Below are 23,286 nucleotides of genomic sequence, written 5' to 3'. Positions count from 1 at the left end.
GAGTCACCTAGCCCTGTGGGTCTCAACCCTGCTTTCGCGTGCAGATCACCTGGGGAGCCTTAAGACCAGCCTGGAAGCCCCAGTCTCAACCATTTCCGGAGGGGCTCCCCGGCGGTCCTGACGCTGGGCCGGGGCTGAGGCTTACTTAGCCCAGGCGCCTTCACTCTGTGGGAAGGGGGCAGGGCAGGGGGCCTGACGTCACGTGAGTCAGCATCCAGCCAGCCGGCAGTTACTGCGCGCGCGATGAGATGGGACCCGCGGGGCCCACGGCGGCAGGGCCAGCTGGAGGACCACGCCTTCCCGCCACCCCCGGAGGAGGGCCTGTGCACCCTGTGTGGCCTCCCCACAGAAGGCTGCACTGTCCACAACCTTCAGTTCCGACAGCCTGGGGCCCTCAACCTCCCGGTGCAGATTCTTGAGAAACCCCAGGCTCTGTGATGAGACAGGTTGTCAGCTGACTCTGGAGGATTCTACTTAACTGTGCTGTAACTGGGGGCAAATTAGTGAAAGAGCCCCAGTGCTCTCATCTCTAGAGAGACTTCTGTGCAAGTTAAGATGGGTGCGCGGCCTCAAGTGCAAGGTTGGCACAAGTGGCAAATGTCTTCTCGAGCACTGCTACCCACGGCCCTGGCTGTGGGCCCACCCGCCCTGGGATGGGTTAAGCTGGTTAAGACGCCCCGGCTCCACCGAGGCAGGAACCCAGCACCCTGCCTGGGCCATCAGGTTTTCTCAGCTTGCCTGTCAAGCTCTCATCATCCCCGCATCCCACGGCACTCGCTACCCCTCGGATGAGGTGGGATGGTGACTATGTCCTTGGCTGGGACTTGCCAGTAGGTGGAGCAGGTCTCCCCCAACCCCGCCACCGTCCCATTCTCTTCCTTCTTTAGGGGTTCTATGCGGACAGAAGGGATCAGTGGATGCCACGGGTATCAGGAGAGGGCGATGCTGACTGCTGTCAGGGTTCTCCATGGTCCCCACGTTCCGGGTGACCACAGGCCAGGCCAGTTCTGGGCATTTTAGCCTTTGCAACTATTCTCTAATTAAGAGAGCCATCACTTTCAGCCTCGTTTTACAAATACAGACTGTGGAGGCACAGACAGGCCTGTCATCGCCTGAGGTCTAGCAGCTGGTGTAGGAAGCACTGGGTTCCAGCTCAGCTCCATCTGCTGAACCCTTAACCATCACGTACAGAGTCCCTGCAGAGCCCTCTAAGACCACAAGAACACAAATACTTTTCGAACCCAGTGCGGGAGCCCCACAGACGGAAGCCTGGGACAGCCCAGGGAGGCACAGTCGCACGGTCCTCGTGGCGGGCGCCCTGGGCCCAGCAGGTGCACTCCTCTCCCGCCCGGCTGGGCCCCCGTGTGGACCTCTGTCCACACACGGTCTCGGCTGTCAGACGCAGCCTGCCGAGGCCCCTGCGTGGACCAGGCCTGCAGCTAGTCCCAGCTGTCACATGCTTGGGTCCTGATTCCCTGGGGTCCCTGCGTTTCTAGTGCCCAGAACAGCGCCTGGCATGAGATAGGTGTGCAAGAAGACTCTGCCAAGGGAGCGTGTGTGGGGATGCACAGCAGGGCCAGGGAGGTTCCCTCGCCGCCCTCCGGGGCCATGCCGCTGCCCTCCGGGGCCTCCGTCTCCCGACTCGCTTGGAAAAAGGGACGCTCCGCCTCCTCCTCCCCCACAGGGAGGCTGGGGCTCCCGGGTCAGGCCCTGACTCAGAGCTGCACGGATTCTTAGGAGGCGTGAGTGGCATCAGAAGCTTCAGGAGCGAGGGGAGTCAGCAGGCCTGGCTGCTGAGTGGGTGAGAGGCCACCTGGTCTCCGGGCTGAGCTTCTCCTGAGACTGTGCCCCACCCTCACCGCCCCGCCCCCCCGCACTGGAAGAACCAGGCTTTGTGACATCACCACCAGGCAACCACCAGGGGTAGCTGTGAGTGGCAGGCAGGTCATCTGAAAGCCTGGCTACCGTGCTTGTCCACTGAGAACGTTCCTGCAGGCCACACCGCAATTACAGAGAGCCCCGTGTGCCACGAGCTGCGTGCAGCGCCTCCAAGGCACGCGTGGGAACCACAGGCCAAGAGCTGCAGCGGCTGCCTCGCCAGTGACAGGAGGCCAGGCTGAGGCCACCAAGACACCCCGCGGCCCAGGACGAAGCCGCCCAGGGTGCTTGGGTCACCCCCACGGCCCAGGGACGAAGCCCACCCAGGGCGCTTGGGGGTCGCCCCGCAGACCAGGGTGCTTGGGGGCCACCCCTGCCTGCCCCGCACCTCCTGGGCCCCCTGGCCCTCCCCGCCCCCGTTCCCCGTGACCGCCGCTGGGGCTCGCTCAGCCAGGGCGCCGACGGGACTCAGGTCAGGGTCCAGTCTACACTCCTATCGTCCCCGCGTCTCCCAGGCGCCCTGTGTGGAGGCCGCTGGAGAGAGAGCATGCTTGGACCTCAGGGCTACGGCCTGCGTGCAGGCCTGGGCTGAATAGCTAGTTCTGGGTGTGCCATCTGAGGCAAAACCAGGCTTTTTGTGGGTGCTGTAAAGACTGAAGCACCTTGGAAATAATGAAGAGCACCTAAATATTAGCTAATAGCAGAGGAGCCGGCCTTCAATAGAGGCTGTTAAATAAAAAAGATGCTGGAAATGAAGACTCTGCTGGCCCTCATGACCCTCGGGGAAGGAGGCTGACAGGGGTGGGGAGCCGCTTCTGTGCCCACAGGGCAGAGAGGAGACTCGAACAATCCCAGGTCCCCTGGCCGGCTGAGGCCAGGCAGCAGGGCGCTGCCCCGCAGGCGGGGAGGGGAGACGGGACGCACACGTGAATACGCAAATACCAACCGGAGCCCGGCCTCCTCCCACGGCTCTGCGCGGAGAGACCGTGAGGCCAGCGCTGCAGCCGGCAGAGCGCAGGCGGCCACGGCAGGCCGCACAGGGTTAGCCTCGAGCTGACCGCTCAGCCGCCTCCTCGGTTCTCTGCCTCCCCCAGAATGGCAGAGCCGGGCCGTTTATTGCTTCCAAGCCCCCCCCCCCCCCGGGAGGTTCATGGACCTTGGGCAGGTTCCCCAATCTGCCCTCCGTGTCCCGCTCCCTGGTCTGCCCGAGTGCCCTCCCATGGCTCGCTGTCACGGAAAGTCACTCGGCGAACTCTGGCCTCCTCCGCACAGCACCCCGGGGCTGCGCTCTGCTCTCCGTCCCCCACAGCTGCCTTTGTCACCCCAGACCACGGCAAGAGCCCAGGCTCCCCGGCAGGTGCCCTCCAGTCTCTCCATTCCTCCCCACTCCAATTCTGTTGCTAGAATTGCTTTAAAAAAATAAATGCACCCAACCTGACACCCTCCAACGTGAGCTCTTGTAGGTGGCCCTCTCCTCCTCCCTGTTCAAACTCTGCCTAACGCGGCAGAACTCGCGAGCCTGCTGACCAGCTTGGCTTGTCCCCTGCTGGTCTCTCCAGCCTCGCCTGGGCCCGGCGATTCCCACCCTGACTGGCCACTGACACTTCCGCCTTTGCCCCCCTCACTGGGGGCTTATGTGTCTCCACGGCCCGCCCAGCCAGAGGCTGTTGATGGGTGTAAGAGCAGGGTCCAGCCTATGCTCACCTCTTGTGTCCCCAGTTGCCCCTGACCAACGCCCGCCACACAAAAATGCTTCTGGACCAATATTCACAGCCAAAGGAATAGACTGCTCTTTAAGGAGTTAAGAGATCTGAGCGGGTGAAGGATCACGTCAGGTCTCCTTACCTTCACACTCCGAGGCAGGGAAAAGAGGCGAGTACAAGGCTTTTTCCCACCAGGTTTGTTTCTCTTGACTTCGGTTCATTCCATGCACATCAGTGTTCAATACAGGGAACTGCTTAGATTAAACCAAACACAGACCAAGTTTATAAACTTTCACGATAAAAGGGAAAATTCAGGCATTATCAATAAATAACTGCAAACCCAGGATTTTTTTAATTGATCATTTTTTTTATATTTTTCTCCATTTTATGGGCTTCCCTTGTGGCTCAATTGGTAAAGAATCCACCGGTTCGATTCCTGGGTCAGTAAGATCCGCTGGAGAAGGGTTGGCTACCCACTCCAGTATTCTGGCCCGGAGAATTCCAGGGACTGTACAGACCACGGGGTTGCAAAGAGTAGGACACGACTGAACGATTTTCCCTTTCACTGTTCTACTAGACAAGGTGAACAACAACAAAAAAGCCACGTTCACAGCACATAAAGGAAGTTTTTGTTCAAAAAAGCACTGATACTGGAAATGGGAATATGAAAAATACAACAGGATTATCACAAGACTAAAAAAATAGGAAGTAACCTCGAGGAAAGCAGGTTCCCAGATTTGGGGACAGCAGAGCTGGAGGGGGCGGGGTGGCCCTGAGCCCCTCCCCCCACTCTCTTCTCCTTCACACACACAGGCAGGAGGGGGTCAAAGAAGCAATGCCACCTAATGGTCTTTGCAGCAGTGATCTGCTTCAGCGAGAACCAGAAGGAAGCTGAGACTGAAACCACGTAACCAAAGGGACAGCGATTCAGATTCAAAACAGGAAACGGAGGTGGAAACGAGAGGAGGGCGGGACTCCGGAGCACAGAGAGACCCCGCAGCCAGCCCGCGGAGGCCGCGGCCCCCGCACAGAGGGAGGCGCCCACGCCGGGGAGGGGACCAGGTCGGAGCCCGGGCCCCACCCTTCACTGGCAGAGCTCCCGTGCTCCAGCGGGACCTGCCCACCATCCTGGGTGGCGAGGGCTAGGTGCAGTGTGGCCATCACACGTGATCAAGGAGGACCCAGGCGAGGGGTCCTTAGAAGACGGGGCAGGGCCAGTCACAGCCCCCACGGGTGCACCCCAGTGTGCTGGGGACAAGGCAACCCCTGCTCCCTGCTCCTTTCCTGCTCGGCCTGACGCCAGGCCCTCCAGGGTGAGGCCTGCTTTGGGCATCTCCGCACCTCCCACCACCCCTCACAGCCTCAACAAGGGTCTGCTGGATCGATGCACACGCTCTATGAACGCTGCTGCATAGACCTTTGTTTCAGAAGATGTTTCATCAAGTTTAAAACCTGATCTGTTTCAGCAACCAATGATCTTCAAGTCTCAGATAGGATTTTTAAAATTCTAAACAATGTAAATCACTTTATCAAAAAGTTTTCTGACTCAGGAACGTGTGTTTATTAAACTAAATGAAAAATATATGTCAAATCTTGATTTTCATTTAACTTTGAGAAATACTCTTCAATCAGAAACTGAAGAGAATTTTGTTGTCTGCCCAGAGCAGTCAGATAACCTTTACCATTTTCTCTTGCACCTTATTCTAACAATAACGATTAGTAAAACTATTAGACAAGCAGGTCAATTAGACAAGGTCAACTGCACCGAGGAGGCCGGGGTTAATGCAAATGAAGCCAGCAACGTGCCAGGTCTGCGGTTAACTCGAGGTGATGACTCTTGCATCCAGCATGCAGCTCACAGCACGGGAAGGCCTCTCTGGAAAGCCCTGGCCTTGTCTGCAAGGCACACCTGTCTGCGTGCAGATCCCCAGTGCCTCAGTGCTAAGGACGGCTCCCTGGACAAACGTGTCTCCATCACCCAAGGCACTACAGAGGGGCAATGGATTTGAAGGTAACCAGCTCCTACCTGATAAAGAAAAATACCTGGGGTGGCTGTGGAACGACCAAGTGTTTATTCAGGTGGCTGCAGCTGGACTGCTTATCTTTTAATCCTTTCCTGGGATTCGGGGCATGGGGTCAAGAGTAGGAAAAGGGAGAGGACCCATCAGGACGTACAGGACAGGTGGGGAAGAGCAGGCTGGAGGGCGTCAAGGGACAGACAGGCAGCTGGGTCAGCAAGGAAGGGAGGAGATGAGACAGACACAAGCCGACCGGGTAGTGAGTGCAAAGGCAGGAGCCGTGTCTTGCTGATGGGCAACCCCCAGGAGGGCTGGCACAGAGTGGGGATGCCACGGCCGCTGGCCTGGAGAGAAGCTCCCCTCCCGGCCGGAGGCCCTGATGGTCCGGCACACTGCTCCCGCGGCCCTCCTGAGACCACCGTTAGTTAGCTCGTGCAGTTTCTGCCATTGTCTTTAAGTTTTTTTTTCCTGCATCCTTCATTCGAGTGTCAATTCCAATGGTGAGGACTTATTTCTCCTGTTTTGTTTACACTGAATACCTGGTCAGTGCATATGCATTACGTTATTGACATCTTTCCACTTAGCTATTTCCAGCATTGAAGCCTGCACGCTAAAGGTGACCAGGAGATCTTGCTTGAATAATGTCTGTTTAATGTATTAATTCACCTTCTGGCGTGGCTGAGAATAAGAATGAAGACAGGCTGGAGGAGATGGAGAACAGGACCGAGTACAGCCCTGGACGATCCCGGCACATCTGTCTCAGCTCCACTCCCTCCCCTCCAGGCCGCTCCAGGCTCGCTGGCTACCCGGACACCTCTCTTCAACTGTGCCTTGGCAACAAGCCCTGCCCTGACTCGGGGGTTCACTGCGGCAAACTGCTCCGAGGAACCCCGTCCTGCCACGTCCTCCTCCGCTCAGCCTTCCCACGGCACTGGTGTTCTAATGTACAGGCAGCTTCACGCTGCTCACGGATTATACCTCCACGATGCAGGAGGCGCATCTCTCTCTGTTCCTTTATGGCCGGCACCTAGAACAGTGCCCAGACAGAGTCGGCCCTTAAACGTGTGACGGATGAAGGAAACAGTAAAGAGGGAAGATGTGGACACTATCCAGAAAGCCTTATCGGAAACGTCTGTAGCAGGAGATGGAATGGTCAGTAATTCTTCAGGAGATGAAGGTTGGGTAAACGCTCGCTGTTTTAAATCCTCACTGAACACTCCTGCTTCTGGGGATAAGAACGGAGTCTGGGGCCCCTGCTCTGGGTTCTGTTCTGCAAACAGAGCGCCGAACGGCGCCCTCGGCCACAGCCAGCTCTCGTTATTCACCTCACAAAAGGAAGAGGAAGAGAGACGCCCTGCGCCAGGGAGCCCCGCTCGGGCATGACTGTCGCAGTCCTCCTTTCCGGTCGGGAAGTGCGTGGCGGTGGAAGGAGCTCCGGCTCTGGCCCTCATGCAGGGGTCTGGGGCGAGCACCCCACCCTCCGGGCCCACGTGCCCTGAGCCGTCCCCAGGGGGAATGTCACTGCGGGCATTCGGTAGGGAGCTGGTGGCAATAGAGGGCACAGCGTCTGGCGCAGGTGGGCTGGGCCCTCGCGCCCTCCGATCGTCAGAGCCCCTGACCCCCACGGCACTGCTGCCTGTCCCGAGGGACGCTTTCCCCTCCTGGACTGCAAACTCCTGGAGGCACGACCAAGCCTCTTGCTGCTGCTCTGGGCCTTCAGGGCGGGCACGACAGGGAGTCAGCCATCGAGCAGACGACAGCGCGGACGCTCCTGCCACAAGGTCACGCAGAGCCGGGCACCAAGGCACGCAGCCGCTCACCTGCCCTCACCTTTCCCTCGCTCCTCGGCCGCCGCGACCACGTGCTGGCTGCCACCCTGCACAGATGAGCTGCTCACCCGCGCAACTGCTGCTGCTTCTGCCTGGCATGCCCTGCCTCCCCCTCTCCGCCCTGGACGCGCGGGTCTGTGTGCCAGCCTCCTCCGCACTCTCAGGCCAGGTCGGTCCTCCCCTGGTTCCCACGCATCCTGTGTTCACCCTCCCCAGGCTGTCACCCCTGCCACGGCAAACTGTGTGGACCTGAACACCCTCAAAGGACTTCTCTGTGGCTCAGTTGGTAAAGAATCTGCCTGCGATGCGGGAGACCAGGGTTTGATCCCTGGGTTGGGAAGTTCCTCTGGAGAAGGGAATTGCAATCCACTCCAGTACTCCTGCCTGGTAATTCCATGGACAGAGAAGCCTGGCGGGCTACAGTCCGTGGGGTCGCAAAGAGTTGGACATGATTGAGTGACTAACACACACAAACATCCTCAAATGTAAGGAACCAGCTAGGAAATTCTAGTACCTCCAAATGATGGAGTAATATGCAGAAAATAAAGAAGGTTGATTCTAAATAAAGTGTCATTTCAGTCAAAAAACCACAAAAAACGGTCGGACCGAAAAAAAGTAGAGAGAACATATGTGAACACGTATGTGCTTCCACAAGCACACAGGTCCTCAGAGGCAACATGCCGGGACTCACACTCGCGGCTGGGAGGGGACCAGTGTGCCACGGACACGCCCTCCTGGAACGCCCAAATCGGAACCACGGCAGAGAAGACCTGCGCGATGGAGAACAAATCAGCTGCTCACAGACTGGTCTTCAGGACCAGGCTGAATTCTCCCGGGGCAAGGACAGCCTCTGGTTCATTTAAGGCACCGGCCACAGGATGTGGGCGATGTTTAATAAATGTTTGCTGAACTGAACTCAACTAAGGTTTTGAAGAGGATCGTTAATTCATGCTTCTGGGTACCAATTCTATCAGAAATCCTACATTCTAGACCACCTGTGCTCTAAAACAGATGGGCAACTAGTGACTTCTTAAAAAAACAGAGCCATGCCCTCTGCAAAGATTGCCCTCAATCAGGGAAGTGGGGGGAAGATGACCTGGCTGGAGATCTCTGAGACGGACAGGCAGCGTGAGAGTGAAGAGGCAAGATCCTGGCCCAGCCTGGGGCCTTTCGGGCCACCCTCAACCTTTCTGCAGCTCAGATGCAGCTACGAGGTGGGAGCTGTAGGCGACACTGCTGAGACCAGGGCTGCGGGGACCAGCAATGGTGTGGGTCCTCTGAGGACTTAGCTGGTGCCCCAGACCTGTCAGGTCTGTTGGCAAAAATCGAAGGCGGGAGGAGAAGGGGACGACAGATGATGAGAGGGTTGGATGGCATCACCGACTCGATGGACATGAATTTGAGCAAGCTCCGGGAGTTGGTGGTGGACAGGGAGGCCTGGCGTGCTGCAGTCCATGGGGTCGCAAAGAGTCAGACACGACTCAGCAACTGAACAGACCTGTCAGACAAGCCAGAGCTCTGATAACACACAGAGACGCCAACACGCTAGGAGGTGGAGGCCTGTGGTGGTGGCTCTGACGCAGACTCTCCTTCGTCCCTCTTTTTCTTCCTTTCCCCATCTGGAGCCAGGCGAGACACACAGGACATGCGGGCACTTTTAAGGATGAAAGTGGGCGACCAGCAAGCAGATGGAGGCTAACAACGTCATACTTTTTTGTTGTCCTGAGCAGCTCAGATGTTACTGTTTTGGTGGGATTCAATTCCTGGCTAAAGATCCCCACACAAGCGCCTCAGACAGTGATTCTCGGGTCGCTGTGGGGGCTTCCCGCCACCACCTGCACTTAGGGCCACTCCGAGGCGCCGACGGGACACATGGATGAGATGCCATCTGAATCCAGGAGGAGCTCACAACAAAGAAAGGACACCGAGGACTCATGCAAAATGGCAAATGCAACTAAGAGGAAAGGCATAAAGTGCATGAAAATTAAAAGGAGGGAGAAATGATTTCTGCTGCAGGTGGAGCAGAGAGGAACGGGGGGCACCTTGTGGGTCCAGCTGGACGGAGCCACGTGAAGGGCAGGTGGGCAGAGCGTGCAGGACCACGGACGCAAGGAAGGGTGACCCAGCTGCTCTCCAGCCACAAGTGGCCTCACTTCTTGACACCTCCACCTGACTTTTCAAAAAGTTGCCTCTGGAAAAGGACCAGGCGTGCAGAGCCCCAGGCTTTTCCTTGGGAATGGGTCATCCCCTTCACTGTTACTTCTTGTACAGTTTAACCTCAGACCACTTCTCAGCAGTAGTCAAATGGTACAATGACTCCATTAACAAAACTATTCCTATTAACCTCATTTGACAGGCTGACCCATACAGTTGGTGTAACTTCAGGAATACATACTTTGTAATAAGCATGGGCACACCTGCAGGGGTTCTGTGGAAGTTATTTTGTTACATTTGTATTGAGGGTTAATTGCTACACGTACCACAAAAAATTCCAGAGAATTCTACAGAGATGCAATTTATCTTACATGTAAAATGTAACTTTTTATAAACTAATCAGTGTTGCAGAGACAGTCAGACAGGCTTCCTACTTCAAGAAACCCTTTGCCGCCACTTCTGAGGAGCAACAGGGCCTTCCAAAGAGTGAACAGCCACTTCTGGATTCATCAGTTGTGAATGCTTTGCTTTAAGCATAGCACATGCATGTTAAGACCACCCAGAAACACCTCATACTCTGATTTATTTAAAAATGTCAACTGTCTAGTTCAAATTGATAAACATCAAATCCACATTAAGTCCTTATGTAAAAATCATAGGGATGCTAAGTTTTAAGATGTTCAAGCTAAATTCCCAATAATTTAACCCTATCTTTTCTTTGCCTGAAATGGCTGTTCTTAAAGTCTGATCAAATCCTCCCACCAAGCACCGATCCCCACTGACACATACCTCTTCCAGCTGTCCTGAAGAAACTGGATCATCTTCATAAGCAGGGAACTGACAGCCCGCTTTGCAGCTGCAGAAATGACTAATTTCCTCCTCGCACTGTGCCGTGATTTTACAGTTTGCCTCTGGGCTTCCCAGGTCGATCTCCAGAGGTTCACTCACGCTGCACGCCAGGCACGGGTTCCGCTCTCCTGCCGGGAGGACCCCGGCCGACTCCTCCTGGGAATCCAGGGACGTCTGCGCACTCTTCTCCATCCCAGACTTCTTTAGCCTGGGGAGGAACTTCCCAGACTCAAGCTCGGACTTCCCATAGTAATGGCCTTCTTTCTCTGCGTCCTCTTCCAGGGGTTTGAGATCTGCCTGTGGATCTTCAAATGTATCGACTTGAGAAGGAATGGGAATATTTGCTTCATCTCTCTCGGATTCAAATTCTGACTCGCTTCCTCCTCCGGGGGAGAGTTCAGACGCAGAGATGGGGCGAAAATGAGTCCTGGGGGAGATCCGGATGGCCCGGTACTGGGTTCTGTCGACATCGCATATCCTGGGGTGGAAAACTTCGCTATCGGAATCAGAGCAGAGGATCGATTTCGGTTTGAAGCTAGGACTGAAAGATGCAATCCCTTCGGGTTCAAAGGAACACTCTACATGGAGAACTTGTGAAAACGGATTGCTTAAGTCAAAGGAAGAGAAGGGATACTCGAGTCCAGGATCTTCAACTTGAAAGTTGCCACAAGCTCCTAGTAAGTCTTCATGGAAGATGAAGGAAAATCCCTTATTCAATCCGTTTTCCCCGCTCTTCGGCTGGTCGCTCTGTTCGAAGGACACAAAAGGTTTCCATAACTGCCTGTGACCAGGAGCGAAGCTGTTTCCGGGGGTCATAAAGACATCTGTGCCCGCTATGGTCACCACGTCGGAAGCGGCACACTGCAGCAAGCTTCCTTTGGCGTGGCTGGGTGGTACGACCGCCCACTCCCCATCGCTGTTGAAGGTTTTGAGCTCTCCGTAAACCCCTCCCAGGATGAATGAGTTCTCTTTGTCTTGGGCCACGTCCCAAGGTTTCGAGGGGGTGGTGTAGTCCCCGCCATCCACCTTGGACAGCTCGCCGGACACAAAGGCTCTCTTCTCCAGGGTCTCTTTCTGGCCCTCCCACAGATGGTATTCTGATCTCTGCACGGCCTTGTTGGGCTCCTGGAGGGGCTCCATTGGAGCCTCAGCATCCAAACAGCAGCAGTAGTTATTTACATCTGTCGGAAACAACTCATCATCAACGCTTTCTATTTCTAGCAGAGCTGCAGAATTTCTATCTGCCATCTTTGTCCAAATGTCTTTAATAACCCCTGAGCTGTAGCCATCTCCGCGCGGACTGCCTTCACTACACACCTGCGTAGTTTCGAAGGCTTTGTTCTCTGCTTTTTGTTCTAGCTGAATACCACAGACAGATTCTAGTTTAGATTTTTTTTGGAAAACTAATGTTGGGATTTCTCCTAAAGTCCTATTGTTTTGCTGGCAAGTTTCATCCTGCAAAAAATCTAGGAGTTCTTCATCTACATAATTGGACGAGACTCTAGGAACTATATAATTAATATCCTCTGCGTTAAACTGTGTGGATTCTTCAAACTGGATATTTAACGTCTCATTGTCTGAACGTGTTTCTTCTGAATGGGACCACGGACTACAAGTTCTTGTTGAAAGATTAGAACAGTGTTCATTTTCTTCAAAGGCACTATTTTTGGTCCATATTAGTAATCTAGACTGTGTTTTCCCAAGCATGTTAGCACTAGAATCTGTATTTTCATTTCCCAAGTTGAGTGTTTCAAAAGAAAATGGTAAAACAGAATTACTGCATTGCACTTCAAACACTGAAAAACAAGAGTTTATACCAGATCCTTCATTAATATCTGAAAAGAGCTCTTGATTGCCGGCCAGCAAATGCGGATTGAGCACTGTGCTGTCTAAAGTCGGGGAGAGTCGAACCGGGGAGTCCCCCGCAAAACTCTCCCCGTCGGCATCGCCAGAGCTGGACGAACAGCACTCCCAGAACTGGGCCAGGCTGCCGAGGTCTTGCAGGAGAAAGCCCTCAGCGCCCACAGAGCTGGTACAGTCTGCCCATATTGCACGTTCCCCTTGAAACTCCATTCCATCTAACACTATGCAACATTCTGCCTCAAAATCTGTCTTCTCTTTGCTTTTTTGTCGAATCATATTCAAAATCCGACTTTCTCCTTGCGTGGTTTCTGAGGCACCGGGATCCAACATGGATTGGTCAATATCCACTTCGTAGAAGTGTGTTAATTCTGACAGATGAATATCATCCAAGTATTTGTCGTCCTCTGGCAGAGGACAGAATGAGGTCCCAGCGAGGTCGATATCCTCATTTATGACTGCAGGCATTTCTACAAAGTGACCATCGATGAAAGTGCCTGCCGCGAGGTATGTCTTGTGAATATCGTTGTTGCTGATGCAGAGACCGTGCACCGACTCGGACAGCTCCTCCACGGCGGCCGAGGCCGCGGCGCCGGCGTCCTGCCTGTTGCGGTAGGTGGTCTCCAGCTTGCTCTTTCTGCTCAGAGGGACGAAGTACTCGGCGATGGGCTCCGTGTACCACAGCGGCTCCTCCTTGTACTCGCGGTCCGCCCTGCTCTCCAGGAGCAGGTCTCCGCCCTCGGCGGCGCCCGCCTCCTTCCTGCCCGGCTCCTTCAGCGGCCGCCTGCCCCGCTTGCACAGCTGTCTGACGGAGCCGCCGCCGCTGCTGCTGCTGCTCCCGGCGGCGTGCGGGTGCCTCTCCGCCTTCTCGGCGTGCTTCAGCGAGAGCCGGCCCTGCGCGCCGCGCGCTCCCTTCTTGCTCCGGATCTCGCGCGCCTTGTGCCTTGCCTTCACGCACTTCGCCGCCGCCTTTGGCTCCCCCTGGTTCCCGCTGGAGCTCGAGCCGGCTTCGCTGGAGCCGGAGGACCAGGAGCGCGGGCGCGGCTTCCCGTCGGGCCGGTGCCGGCTCTGCTTCTTGTACGGCGGCGCGGGCCGCTCTTCGCCGGGCCCGTTCCTGAACCTGTTCTCCTTTTCGCTGTGGCTGCGGCCGCCCTGCGTTCTCTCGTGCAGGCTGGCGGGCGCATCGCCGCTTCTCTCCCGGATGACCTCGCCTTCGCTGTTGCAGTCCTTGGGGGAGGGCGTGTCTGTGCTGGCTGGAGGGGCTGTGGACGACGAGGACGAGCTGGAGTAGGAGCCGCCTGCGGACTTGTTCCACACGGTCATGATTTCCTGCAGGCAAACGGGCTTCTCGGAGAGCGGTGGAAACGCTTCATAGTACCTGAAAAAACAAGCAAGAGATTTCAAAAGCAGGCGCTCAGACGTATCCGATATAGTAAAACATCACCCATCAGAGAAATGGGATATTTCATTTCAACAGTCAGTGTTTACACGTCATCCATGAGTGAGCAACTTAAAAAAAAACAACTGACAATACAGTAAAACCTTTAAATTTAGGTCCATGGATCAAGCACTTTCAACGTTCAACATCGAGGTAAGCGCTACAGGAATACTTAGAGAATATGTTAAGATGATGACTTTAAACTTTGGATTTTCGTAAAGTTACAAGTACAAATGGGATACGGTGGGAAGAATGTTAATATTCTGATAAGGACTATCTGAATGTGAATCTCAGCTCATTTACTCTGCTTGTGACGTTAAGCGACTCAGGGCCGCTGCCTCACCTGGAAAGTGGGGGTACCGTGGCTTCTCTCACACGGCTGTCACGCGCACTAGAAACAGATGCGGGTGAGGAGCTGGAGAGCAAAGCAGCTGCGAGCACACGCTCTGAAGCCACGCTCCCCGAGCCGGAGTCCTCACGCTGCTATCTGCCAGCTCCGTGACCTGAGGCACAGCTCCTAAACCTCTCTGTGGCCTAGAACACGGGCTGACCACAGTATCTATGTCACAGAGCTGAGGAGGGGAGGAATGAACATGCACAGGAAGGCAGAAGGGCACCTTCGCAGACTCTCACTGTGTCTCCTTCTCAGGAGCCAAGCGCGACACCCAGCTGGTTAAGCAGGCCGTCAGAAATGGCAGCGATCGTGGGATTCGAGGGTTCGGGAAAGGGGATGGATGCTGGCGAGGCCCGGAACAATCAGGTTGTGACTGTTCAAACGAGGTGGACCACACCTGGGCCTGATGTTCCAGGCATGCTGCGGTCTGCTGAGCGCCCACTGTGTGGCGTGGGAACCTGGGTGAGGATACGAAGATGCCCCCTCCCCGCGCCTCGTGAGAGCAGCGGCTACTGCAACAAGGGGCGGGAAACCAGGGAGGCTGGCGTCGGAGGGCTTGGAAACAGGGTTTCAGTTTCCAAGAAAACTGGTAGCCATGGAGGGTTTCAGAGCCACACAGACCAGACTGGCAAAGGAGGACTCGGGAGAGTCAGACCGGCTGCCAGCGTGGGGACTGTCATTGCGGAGGCCAGTCAAGGTCACACACGGAGTGATGGAGGGCTGGGTTTTCACGGGCCTACGCCGGACTCTCGTTTTCCATCTACACCAAGCTGCCCGACGGAAACATACTGTGAGCTTTGTGAGTCATTTTTAATGTTCTCGGAGTCCCGTTAGAAGTGTAAGAAGAAACAAGTGACATTAATTTCGACAGTGTATTTTACTTAGCCAGATATATCCACACGATCATCTCATATAAACTCAGTAGTAAAAACACTAATGCAATGCTTTACATTCTTTTTTATATGAAATCTTTGGACTCGGGTCGGAACGCAAACAGCTCATCTCCATCTGAAACAGCCACGTGGAGAACGGGCACCAGCCACAGGCGGCCACGCCTACCACGCCGGACGGCACACGCCACGCCGGACGGCACACGCCACATGACCAACGATGTCCTGCTTTCCCCTTAAGATTTACAAGTTTGGAAGACTCCCCTGACACGTGTGGTAAGGAACTCTGCTTACAATGCGGCCAATTTAAATACAAACCACTTATGAAGAAAGCTGGAAAAGCATCTTCAGGAAACAAGTCTGACACAGGCTCCTGACCTGCCCACGCTCCCTCTGTAATCAGCAAGGGGAAGCTGGCTTCCTTGTGTGTAAAACAAAGACAAACTTCATTCCCACTGCTGGCTCAAAGGACTGGCATTGAATTTCAAAGGTCATATATGAACGGACCATAAATAATAACCTTGTTTGTTTCATCAGATTCACAAATATTGATTCAATGTGTGTGAAAAAAGATGAGACCATCTTATCCACCTTTGGATTCTCTGTGTCGGGCACACAGTAAGTGCTCAGTAGACTCCTGAGTTATAAAATAGCAAACTAAACAGAAGATGACAAACTAAACCTGTAAACCACGCAGCGGGGCAGTCATTAGAGTGACTTTATCATGGAACACAGTCTGACGTACATTTCCACTTGATCCTTCGCTGTGGGCGATAGTTCTGCCTCTGGAGAGGGAGACCCCTCTAACTTCTTGTGAATCTTCTCTTCTGTTAACGAAACAAAAATTCAGAAAGATCTGTCTTGTATCAAGTCGGTAAATGCTCCTGTTTTTAAAAGTTTCTCAAGTAAATTTACTCAGAAATGACACAGGCTTCTATGGCTTAAAAAGAACTCAACACCAGTTTATCTTTTTAATAAAAATCTTATTTCTTCAGGGGCTTCCCTAGTGGTCCAGGGGTTAAGACTCCACGCTTCCAATACAGAGGGTGTGGGTTCGATCCCTGGTCAGGGAACTGAGATCCCACATGCTCCGTGGCACAACTGAAAAGACAGTCTTTCTTCAGCCACTCTTTCTTCAGTGAGGCAGAGCAAACTCTGCTCAGCCGTTAACACTGGGCCGAGCTCTCTCACCTCATCACTGACAGAGTGCGCTAGAGGCACGTAGTTACAAGACTGAAATCTCTGGGTGCTTATTAATTACACCGCAAGGGCAGAACATCTGTTAGGATTCTAAAAATATTTTCTCACAAGATTCTGCACTCACGGACTTTATATTGCCTCTTCCTGATTAACACTGATATGTAAAGAAAGTTACTACAATTAGCTCTGTTACTTAGCATCTAGGGGAGCAAGGGCTGTGTTTCAACTCTTAGCTCACGATCCTGCCCTCAGATTAGAAACAAACTGTGCCTTTAAAAAGGCTTGGGACTTGGGGGCGTGCAGCAAGATGACCATGAAGAGGACAAGCAAAATAAAGACCCTTAACAGGTAATTCTCATTCTATGGGCCTGCAGAAATGCTGGGAAAGAAGCTGTGAGTGTTCACAGATCACAACAACTCGATGGGCCTGTCGAGTCTGCCTTTCCGAAATCATCAAGACTCAAGGCAAGAGCTCCCGCGGCCAACCTGAGTGAGAGGTGACACACCTCTGCAGGCCTCGCTGCCACCCAGGCAAGTGTTAGTCTGGGATGGTGGGGAGGAGGGGGAGGATGGAGGAGATGAGAGATGACTGCTCCAGATCCAGAGCTTCATCTCCTCTCCGGGAGTGCTCCGGCAGATGAAGTCACTCCTCTGAGAGCAAGGGACCTCTCTGCAGAGGATGGCCGTGGGCTGACCAGCAGCCACCCACAGCCAAAGACGGGGCAGGACACCGGCCTGGCGACACGCTGGGCATGAAGACTTCGGCTCCGTGCGCCTTCTTTCCGATCGGTTCTGAGGCCGGTGCCCTGCGTGGTGGATGTGGACGGCCCGCGGCGACCGCGCTCTCACCTTGCTGGCTCTGCAGGTCCTTCAGCCTGGAGCAGAGCTCCTCCACCAAAGTCTCAATGCCAGAGCTCTGCGGGGACAGAAGCGACACGGTGACTGCCAGGTATGGACGAGTCAGGCTGTCGGTACACTGTCATCTTAACAGGAAAGCTTTACAGATCTTTCATGTTTCAAAAGAAATACATTACCCATATTTAAATGAACATAAGAGTCTAAAAACTACAGGTCTGTAGATTCAATCCAGCAGACACAGTTTACTAATAAAGCATATTCACCGGCACTTGCTGATAGAATGTGAAAATACTCATGAGACTCCCGGACTGGCCCGTCTTCCCGGGGGTACAGCAGCTTGCTCACAGGGGAGCCTCAGGGCCTAAATGCCTGTCTTACAGCTAAGAGCCCATCACTGTCAAAAACATTATTCAACATCTGTAGCATCCGTGTGGGCAAAGGGCTTGTCCCAGGCTTGATACAAATTAAAATCACAAAAACTGCCTTCTGGTCCTCTCAGCAGTTCACGGTCTAAAGAAAACAGGTGATTTCTTTTTCTTTTTTCCTCTTTTAAAGTGAACCACTCATGACTGGAACAGAAAGAGCAGATGGAAAACAGATGTCATCACTGTGAACAAATGTGAAAGCTGCACTGCATGGGTCATGGGTAGGGTGCTGACCTCTGTACAGAATCAGGGTAAAATTTAAGGAGAGGGCGTGGAAGAGTCTGAAATTGGTGGGAGGGTGGGGGGAGAATAAGAGCCTCACTTGACGGAAAAATGAATGATGCAGACAGGCGTGAGCAAACCTTTCACTACGCAGACTTTCAAACTGGTAAAATTCTCTCTCTCAAGGGAGGAAAAGGAAACAACCTTTCACAAGGTACCAGAAAAGTGAACGCATTTCCCAGGAGCTCTGTGTTTACTCAGCAGCTGAAAAGTCCTACTTAAACTGGAACCGAGTCCCTCTAGGTGGGCATGACCCGAGCGGACGCACAGGACTCTGCTGCCCTTCGCCCTCGCAGGGCCTCGAGGGGCTAAAAATAGAACGTTACCCCATTTGCTTCCCTCAAAATGACTCAGCATGAGCATTAGAGATATCCTGAAGGAGAAACAGCACGGTCACACAGTCTGAGCAGCAAGAAGGATCACAATGCGAACGGCTAATTGTACACACTGATTAAGTTACATGCTATCCACATCACAGCACAGCGTTTGATGGGAGACAGGACAGAAGGAGAAAGAGGGAAAATGGGCCAGGAGAGAGCTGACCTTTCCTGAAGAAGCCCTAGAAACCACGGCAGGGACTAAGTCATAAACACGACTCCAACTACACAATTCCACCAGGGAGACTCGCTTACCATAGCGTTCAAGGTGTGATGAGTATGGCTGCTTTATTCCATTTCCTCCGGACCATGAACCTAACACCAGTGTCAGCTGACTGCCGGCGGCACGCTGCTCTCTGCACAGCAAGCCTGTGTCGCTGTTTCTAAACCCGGCGCCAGCCTCCAGCGCAGAACACCCAGCCCAGGGCATCGCTTATTCCACTCCGGTCAGTGCTCTGAGCCGGTGGGCACGTACTGTCCTCCACGGGCCGGCCGTGACCAGTCACGGGACGCTACTCGCTTCTAGGCTTTGTCTTGGAAACTCCTTCCAAGCAACTGTAAAATTCAGTGGCTCTGGACAGTAATGCAGCTTAGGAGTGTATCCATTTGCTCTCATATGCAAATGGGAGAGGAGCAACATGCGTGCTCCACAAGGGACAGACGCTGCCACCAGGCCTGTCTGCCTTCCTTGATTCCTGCAGCATCCTAACTACAGCTTCTCAAAAACAAAATCATTAGACCGCTGGGTTATCCCATGAGCAGACAGAACAAAAAAGGGTGTCAAAAGCCGCACTGGACCCTGTCATCTCCCAGCAGGCATTCTAAAGTGAGGATCTGGTGCTACTAATGAGAAATCTTATCCTTCTTCCCAATTATATTAATTAGATAATTTTAATTATCATACTTTAATAGCATATCATATCCACAAGGGCATTCAAGAACACCCAGAGCCTACAGTATTTTAAGGAAGAAGTATATTATAGTCATGCATTAGGGATAACTCAAAGGGAGAAAAATGGTGTAGATTAAAAAAAAGAAAAACAAACACTAACATTCTACCATTTAACTCAAGAACCACTTTTGCAGCTGCAAGATGGATAATACCCATTTACCTCCCAGTATCAAACCAACATGAAAAATTTATCTGGAGACCATAGGATCACTCTAAAATGCAAGTTACAGTATCCAAATCTTTATACCAGGAAACCACACACAGAGCCTGGTGCTTTTCAGGAGAGGTCTGGGAGGCAGTCTTCCGTAATGGCCATTTACTCGTTTATTCCTCCCTCATTCAGAACAGCCTGCGAGATAAGCCCGTCGCCCCCGTGGAGCTTACACTCCACTAACTCCCACATCTCAGGAGACGGCCCAGAGCAATGGACCTGGGCCTGGGTCCCCGGCCCTGCCCACACTTGCTGGGCGGCCGAGTGCAGGCCTGCTCCTTGTGTCCGAACACCCCCATCTCAAGGTTCCCGAGAGTAAACCAAGGTGAGCGTGCCTGTCACGTTAGTCACTCGAATACTGGTGCCTCTCTAGATGGTGGGTATGATTTTCATTTTCCAGAGTCTCATTTTTGGATTATCGCTTTTCAAACACCTTGGGATTTTTGCTCTGAGCTTGAGGTTGGACGATTAAGGATGAGAAACCGACCTGATCCAGGGAACGCGAGGTCCTCTGGGTCCTGCCTGCCCCCCACGGTGGGGCCCTGCCGCCTTCACTCCCCCCAGGCCCAGGGTGGACCCAGGGGCACTTCCGGGATGAGGGAGCCCGGTCAGACCCTCAGCAACGAACCGTCCCCAGGCTTCTGGGAAAGCCTTTTCACTGGTTTCCTGACAAACTTCCATTCCCACCCCACAGCACGGGGCTTCCTCCTCCTCTCTTCCCATCCTGCTCAGCTAAGGACTTTAATCTTTAGCATCAAGAAAGCAAAGGCAGTCTGACTTGTCCTGCCTGGTTATCCCTCCTCTCCGCAAAGGTTTCTGTGGGTTTCATGTTAATCATCTCAAAGGCTAACCTTTTACGGAGAACCTTTTCAGACTGGACATCCCCTAAATGCTGGACGGACAGCCCCACACCAGCCCTGTGATCACTGACCGGTGTGACATGCAGACGCACTCAGCTGCCCATTCCGTGCGGACCGGGGGTGGGGGCGGAGTCAAACAGACGTGGGTCTGAATTTCGCCTCAGGGTTAGCCACAGGACCACCCGAAAGTGATTCACCTACTGAAGCCTTCCTTTCCACACCGGGAAAATGCTAAGAATACCACTTCCAAATAGCTGGGTTTTTGACTTCTTATGTGTTAGCTGCTCAGCCGTGCCCGACTACGATTCCACGGACTGTAACCCACCAGGCTCCTCTGTCAGGGGAATTCTCCAGGCCAGAATACTGGAGTGGGTTGCCATTCCCTTCTCATGGAGAACCTCCCAACCCAGGGGTCGAACCTGGGTCTGCCGCATTGCAGGCAGATTCTTTACCATCTGCGCCACCAGGGAAGCTGACTTCTTGTACTGCTCCCCTAACTTCTTCTATCTTTTCTATTTACCGCTGCTTCATTTTTGGGTCTACTTCCTGGGAGACTTCCTCAGCTATACCTTCCCACCCTTCTTCCAGCCTTTCATTCCTATTGTCACGTTTAGGACTTTCAGGAGACCATCCTGCCACGTGACTGTTTCTCTGCAGCAACCTTCCCCTCAGTGAGGAGCCCCCCGTCTTCAGAGCTGTGGAAGCCAGGGAGAAGAGAGCCCCGCGGATCCACCCGTCAGCCTCCGGTTTCGCCGTGCGATCTCACGCTTCCCCGCAGAGGTGCGGGGCGCTGCGCGCCTGCCTGGCTCCCCCTCTCCAGCAGTACCGACGGGACGGCGGAGCCGCACACTGTGCACTCTGGGGACCAGGTCTCGGGGACTCGCCCCACAGGTCTACGGGGACTCCTTGGCGAGTCACCGGCAGGGGCGACGCCTGTCCTCTGGGGATGCCGACTCCGGACTCCATCGGCCATCAGCAGAGCCCCAGCCTCGTGCGGAGAGGGTCTCGGCGCTGAGCCGGCCCTGCGGAGGCGCTGGACAAGCCAGGAGGGCAAGCCCGGATGGTCGGGTCCCCACTCCGTGGGCGGCAACGGGCTGGCCCCTCACACAGGACCGGCTCGGGGCTGCCCAGCGGGGCCCAGCCCGGCCCACAGTACCGTTCAGGAAGAAACAGACGGGAGAGCGGGGAGCGCGCCCAGAATGTACGCCAGGGCTCGGCGCCAGGCCTTCCGGTGGCCGCGGAGGCGTACCAGCGCGTGGCGGGGTCACACAGACAGTGCTTCAGGCAGCAGCGGGACACACGGGCACGAGGATGAGAACACATCCGAGGGTGAGGAGCTTTAGAAAAGCCCAGACGCACAAAAGGCGGTCTCTGCCCTCCCGGGGGGCTGGAGTCCCACCCCTGAGCGCAGGGGCGTCCACACACACCCGCCCACGGGCGTCCCCAGCTCTCACTGCTGCTGTGAGCTCTAGTCCGTGCTACAGAGGAGGAGAGAGGCGCCTTCCACAGGCCACGGAGGCAGGTAAGAGAAGACCGTCTTTCTGGTGAGGTCCGCAGCTTTCATCAGACACTCAGCCTGTGATGCCAGAAGATGCTGAAAGAACAGCTGACTGGAGTGCAGCAGGCTGAGGACGGAGGACATCCTTGAGCAAAAGCGCTGCACGGGATGGGGACTCAGAAACAGTCCCCGCTGCGGTCTTCACCACGGTCAGAACTGGGAAGCCCCTGAAAGGGCCACGACCCGGAGAAGAAACAGCTTTATAAGTGTCACAATGGACAGTGAGCAGTCAAAGAAATAAGGTCGTACCATCAACATAGATAAAATCTCTCAAAACGGTAACTAAAAACAAGTTGGAAAATACATACAGGACGATACCGCTCCTTTAAAGTTTACATGCAGAACAGTCCGGCTTTGGTTATCGTCTCACGGAACATTCAGTAGAAGGATACAGACGTGCAGGGGAGATGGACAGGTCCCGCGTGGCGGTGCCCACAGAGAGAGACAGAGGGGGCGCACCCAGGGAGGGGATGTGGGGGGCTCAAGCCGTGCTCACAGCTCCGTGCTTCCCCAGCCTCGTCCACAGGGGCGCAACGCTGCTCCGGGCTCCACACTGTAACCCCCCCATATGCCTCTTTTTATGCCCTCACCCTCACATTGTTATAGCAGCCCCTCTCATTTGTTTCCTTTTTCACACCCTCGCTTAGAGCACTTAATAGTTCAGGAAATTTCCTATAAAAATCCCCACATTTTCCTAAAGAGACAAAAAGACCCGGCACCCCCAGGACGATGCTCCCTGCTGAGATCACCAGCCCCTGCACCCCAAACACACGTATCCAACTGCATTTTCAAGATCTCTGCTGGCTCTCCCAGGCACCTCATGTTCAAGTCTTAATTCATACCTGTCCACTCAGAGCTAGTATTCCTTCCTGAATTCCCTTTCCTTGGTAAGGGAAGAGTCCACTCCTGCAGTTGTTCAGGTCTGTCTTCCTTGATTCTGCGCTCCTTGCAGGGGTGGCACCCCCCGGGGCTGGGGGCCGCACAGCAGGAGGTGGGGGGGGGCAGAGCTTCATCTGCCTTCCCCATGGCTCACATGATGGCCTGAACCATCCCCCCGCCCCCCATCCCATCAGGGGGAAAAGCTGTCTTCCGCTAAACCGTTCCCCAGTACCAAAATGGCTGGGAACCGCGGCTCCACCCCACACCTGATCTTGTCAGCTCTGCTTCCAAATATATTTAGAATCCAACCAGGCCTTATCGTCGGTGGCCTTCTGGACTCCTGTAACAGCCTCTCACCTGCTTTCTGGGTCTACCTCTGCCTAGGAACCTACCCGGCCTCACCCGGCCCATGCACTCTTCATGTAACAGCCAGCGGCACGCTATTAGCAGGTTAAGTCAAGTTGCATTACTCCTCTGCTCCAAACTCTCCAACATTAGAGGCTTCTCAGAAGAAAACCTGGAGCCCTCATAAGGGCCTATGGGCTTCCTTGAAGGCCCAGCTCCATCTCTGCCCAAGGAGATAAGGCCTGGGCTTCCGTGGGCAGGGCTGGCTGTGAAACACAGCAACCAGGAACATCTCAGCTTTAAAGCCCACGGGCTTCTCGGGGGTC

At 54.3% G+C, this 23,286-nt stretch overlaps 1 protein-coding gene across 7 annotated transcripts in view; it reads right to left on the bottom strand.

The window, feature by feature from the left end:
• The window catches only part of KIAA0232 (KIAA0232 ortholog), an 82,070-nt gene that overhangs the window by 5,277 nt on the left and 53,507 nt on the right, over positions 1-23,286 (bottom strand). For 4 of the 7 annotated variants that reach the window (XM_043447568.1, XM_043447573.1, XM_043447569.1 and 1 more), the window contains 4 exons: positions 17,063-17,129; positions 15,759-15,840; positions 10,372-13,669; positions 3,724-3,835 (listed from right to left, as the gene is read on the bottom strand). In XM_043447568.1, coding sequence (XP_043303503.1) covers positions 3,724-3,835; positions 10,372-13,669; positions 15,759-15,840; positions 17,063-17,129 — 3,559 coding nt within the window. Of the gene's footprint in view, positions 1-3,723; positions 3,836-10,371; positions 13,670-15,758; positions 15,841-17,062; positions 17,130-18,410; positions 20,544-23,286 lie in introns of those variants that run through there. The other 3 variants (XM_043447574.1, XM_043447572.1, XM_043447575.1) reach the window with 2 other exon arrangements.

This window comes from Cervus canadensis, chromosome 26 (genome assembly GCF_019320065.1).
Source record: "Cervus canadensis isolate Bull #8, Minnesota chromosome 26, ASM1932006v1, whole genome shotgun sequence".
Classification (NCBI taxonomy): Eukaryota; Metazoa; Chordata; class Mammalia; order Artiodactyla; family Cervidae; genus Cervus; species Cervus canadensis.
Note: the sequence above shows the minus strand (reverse complement) of the source record. Positions and strands in the feature narration are given on the sequence as shown.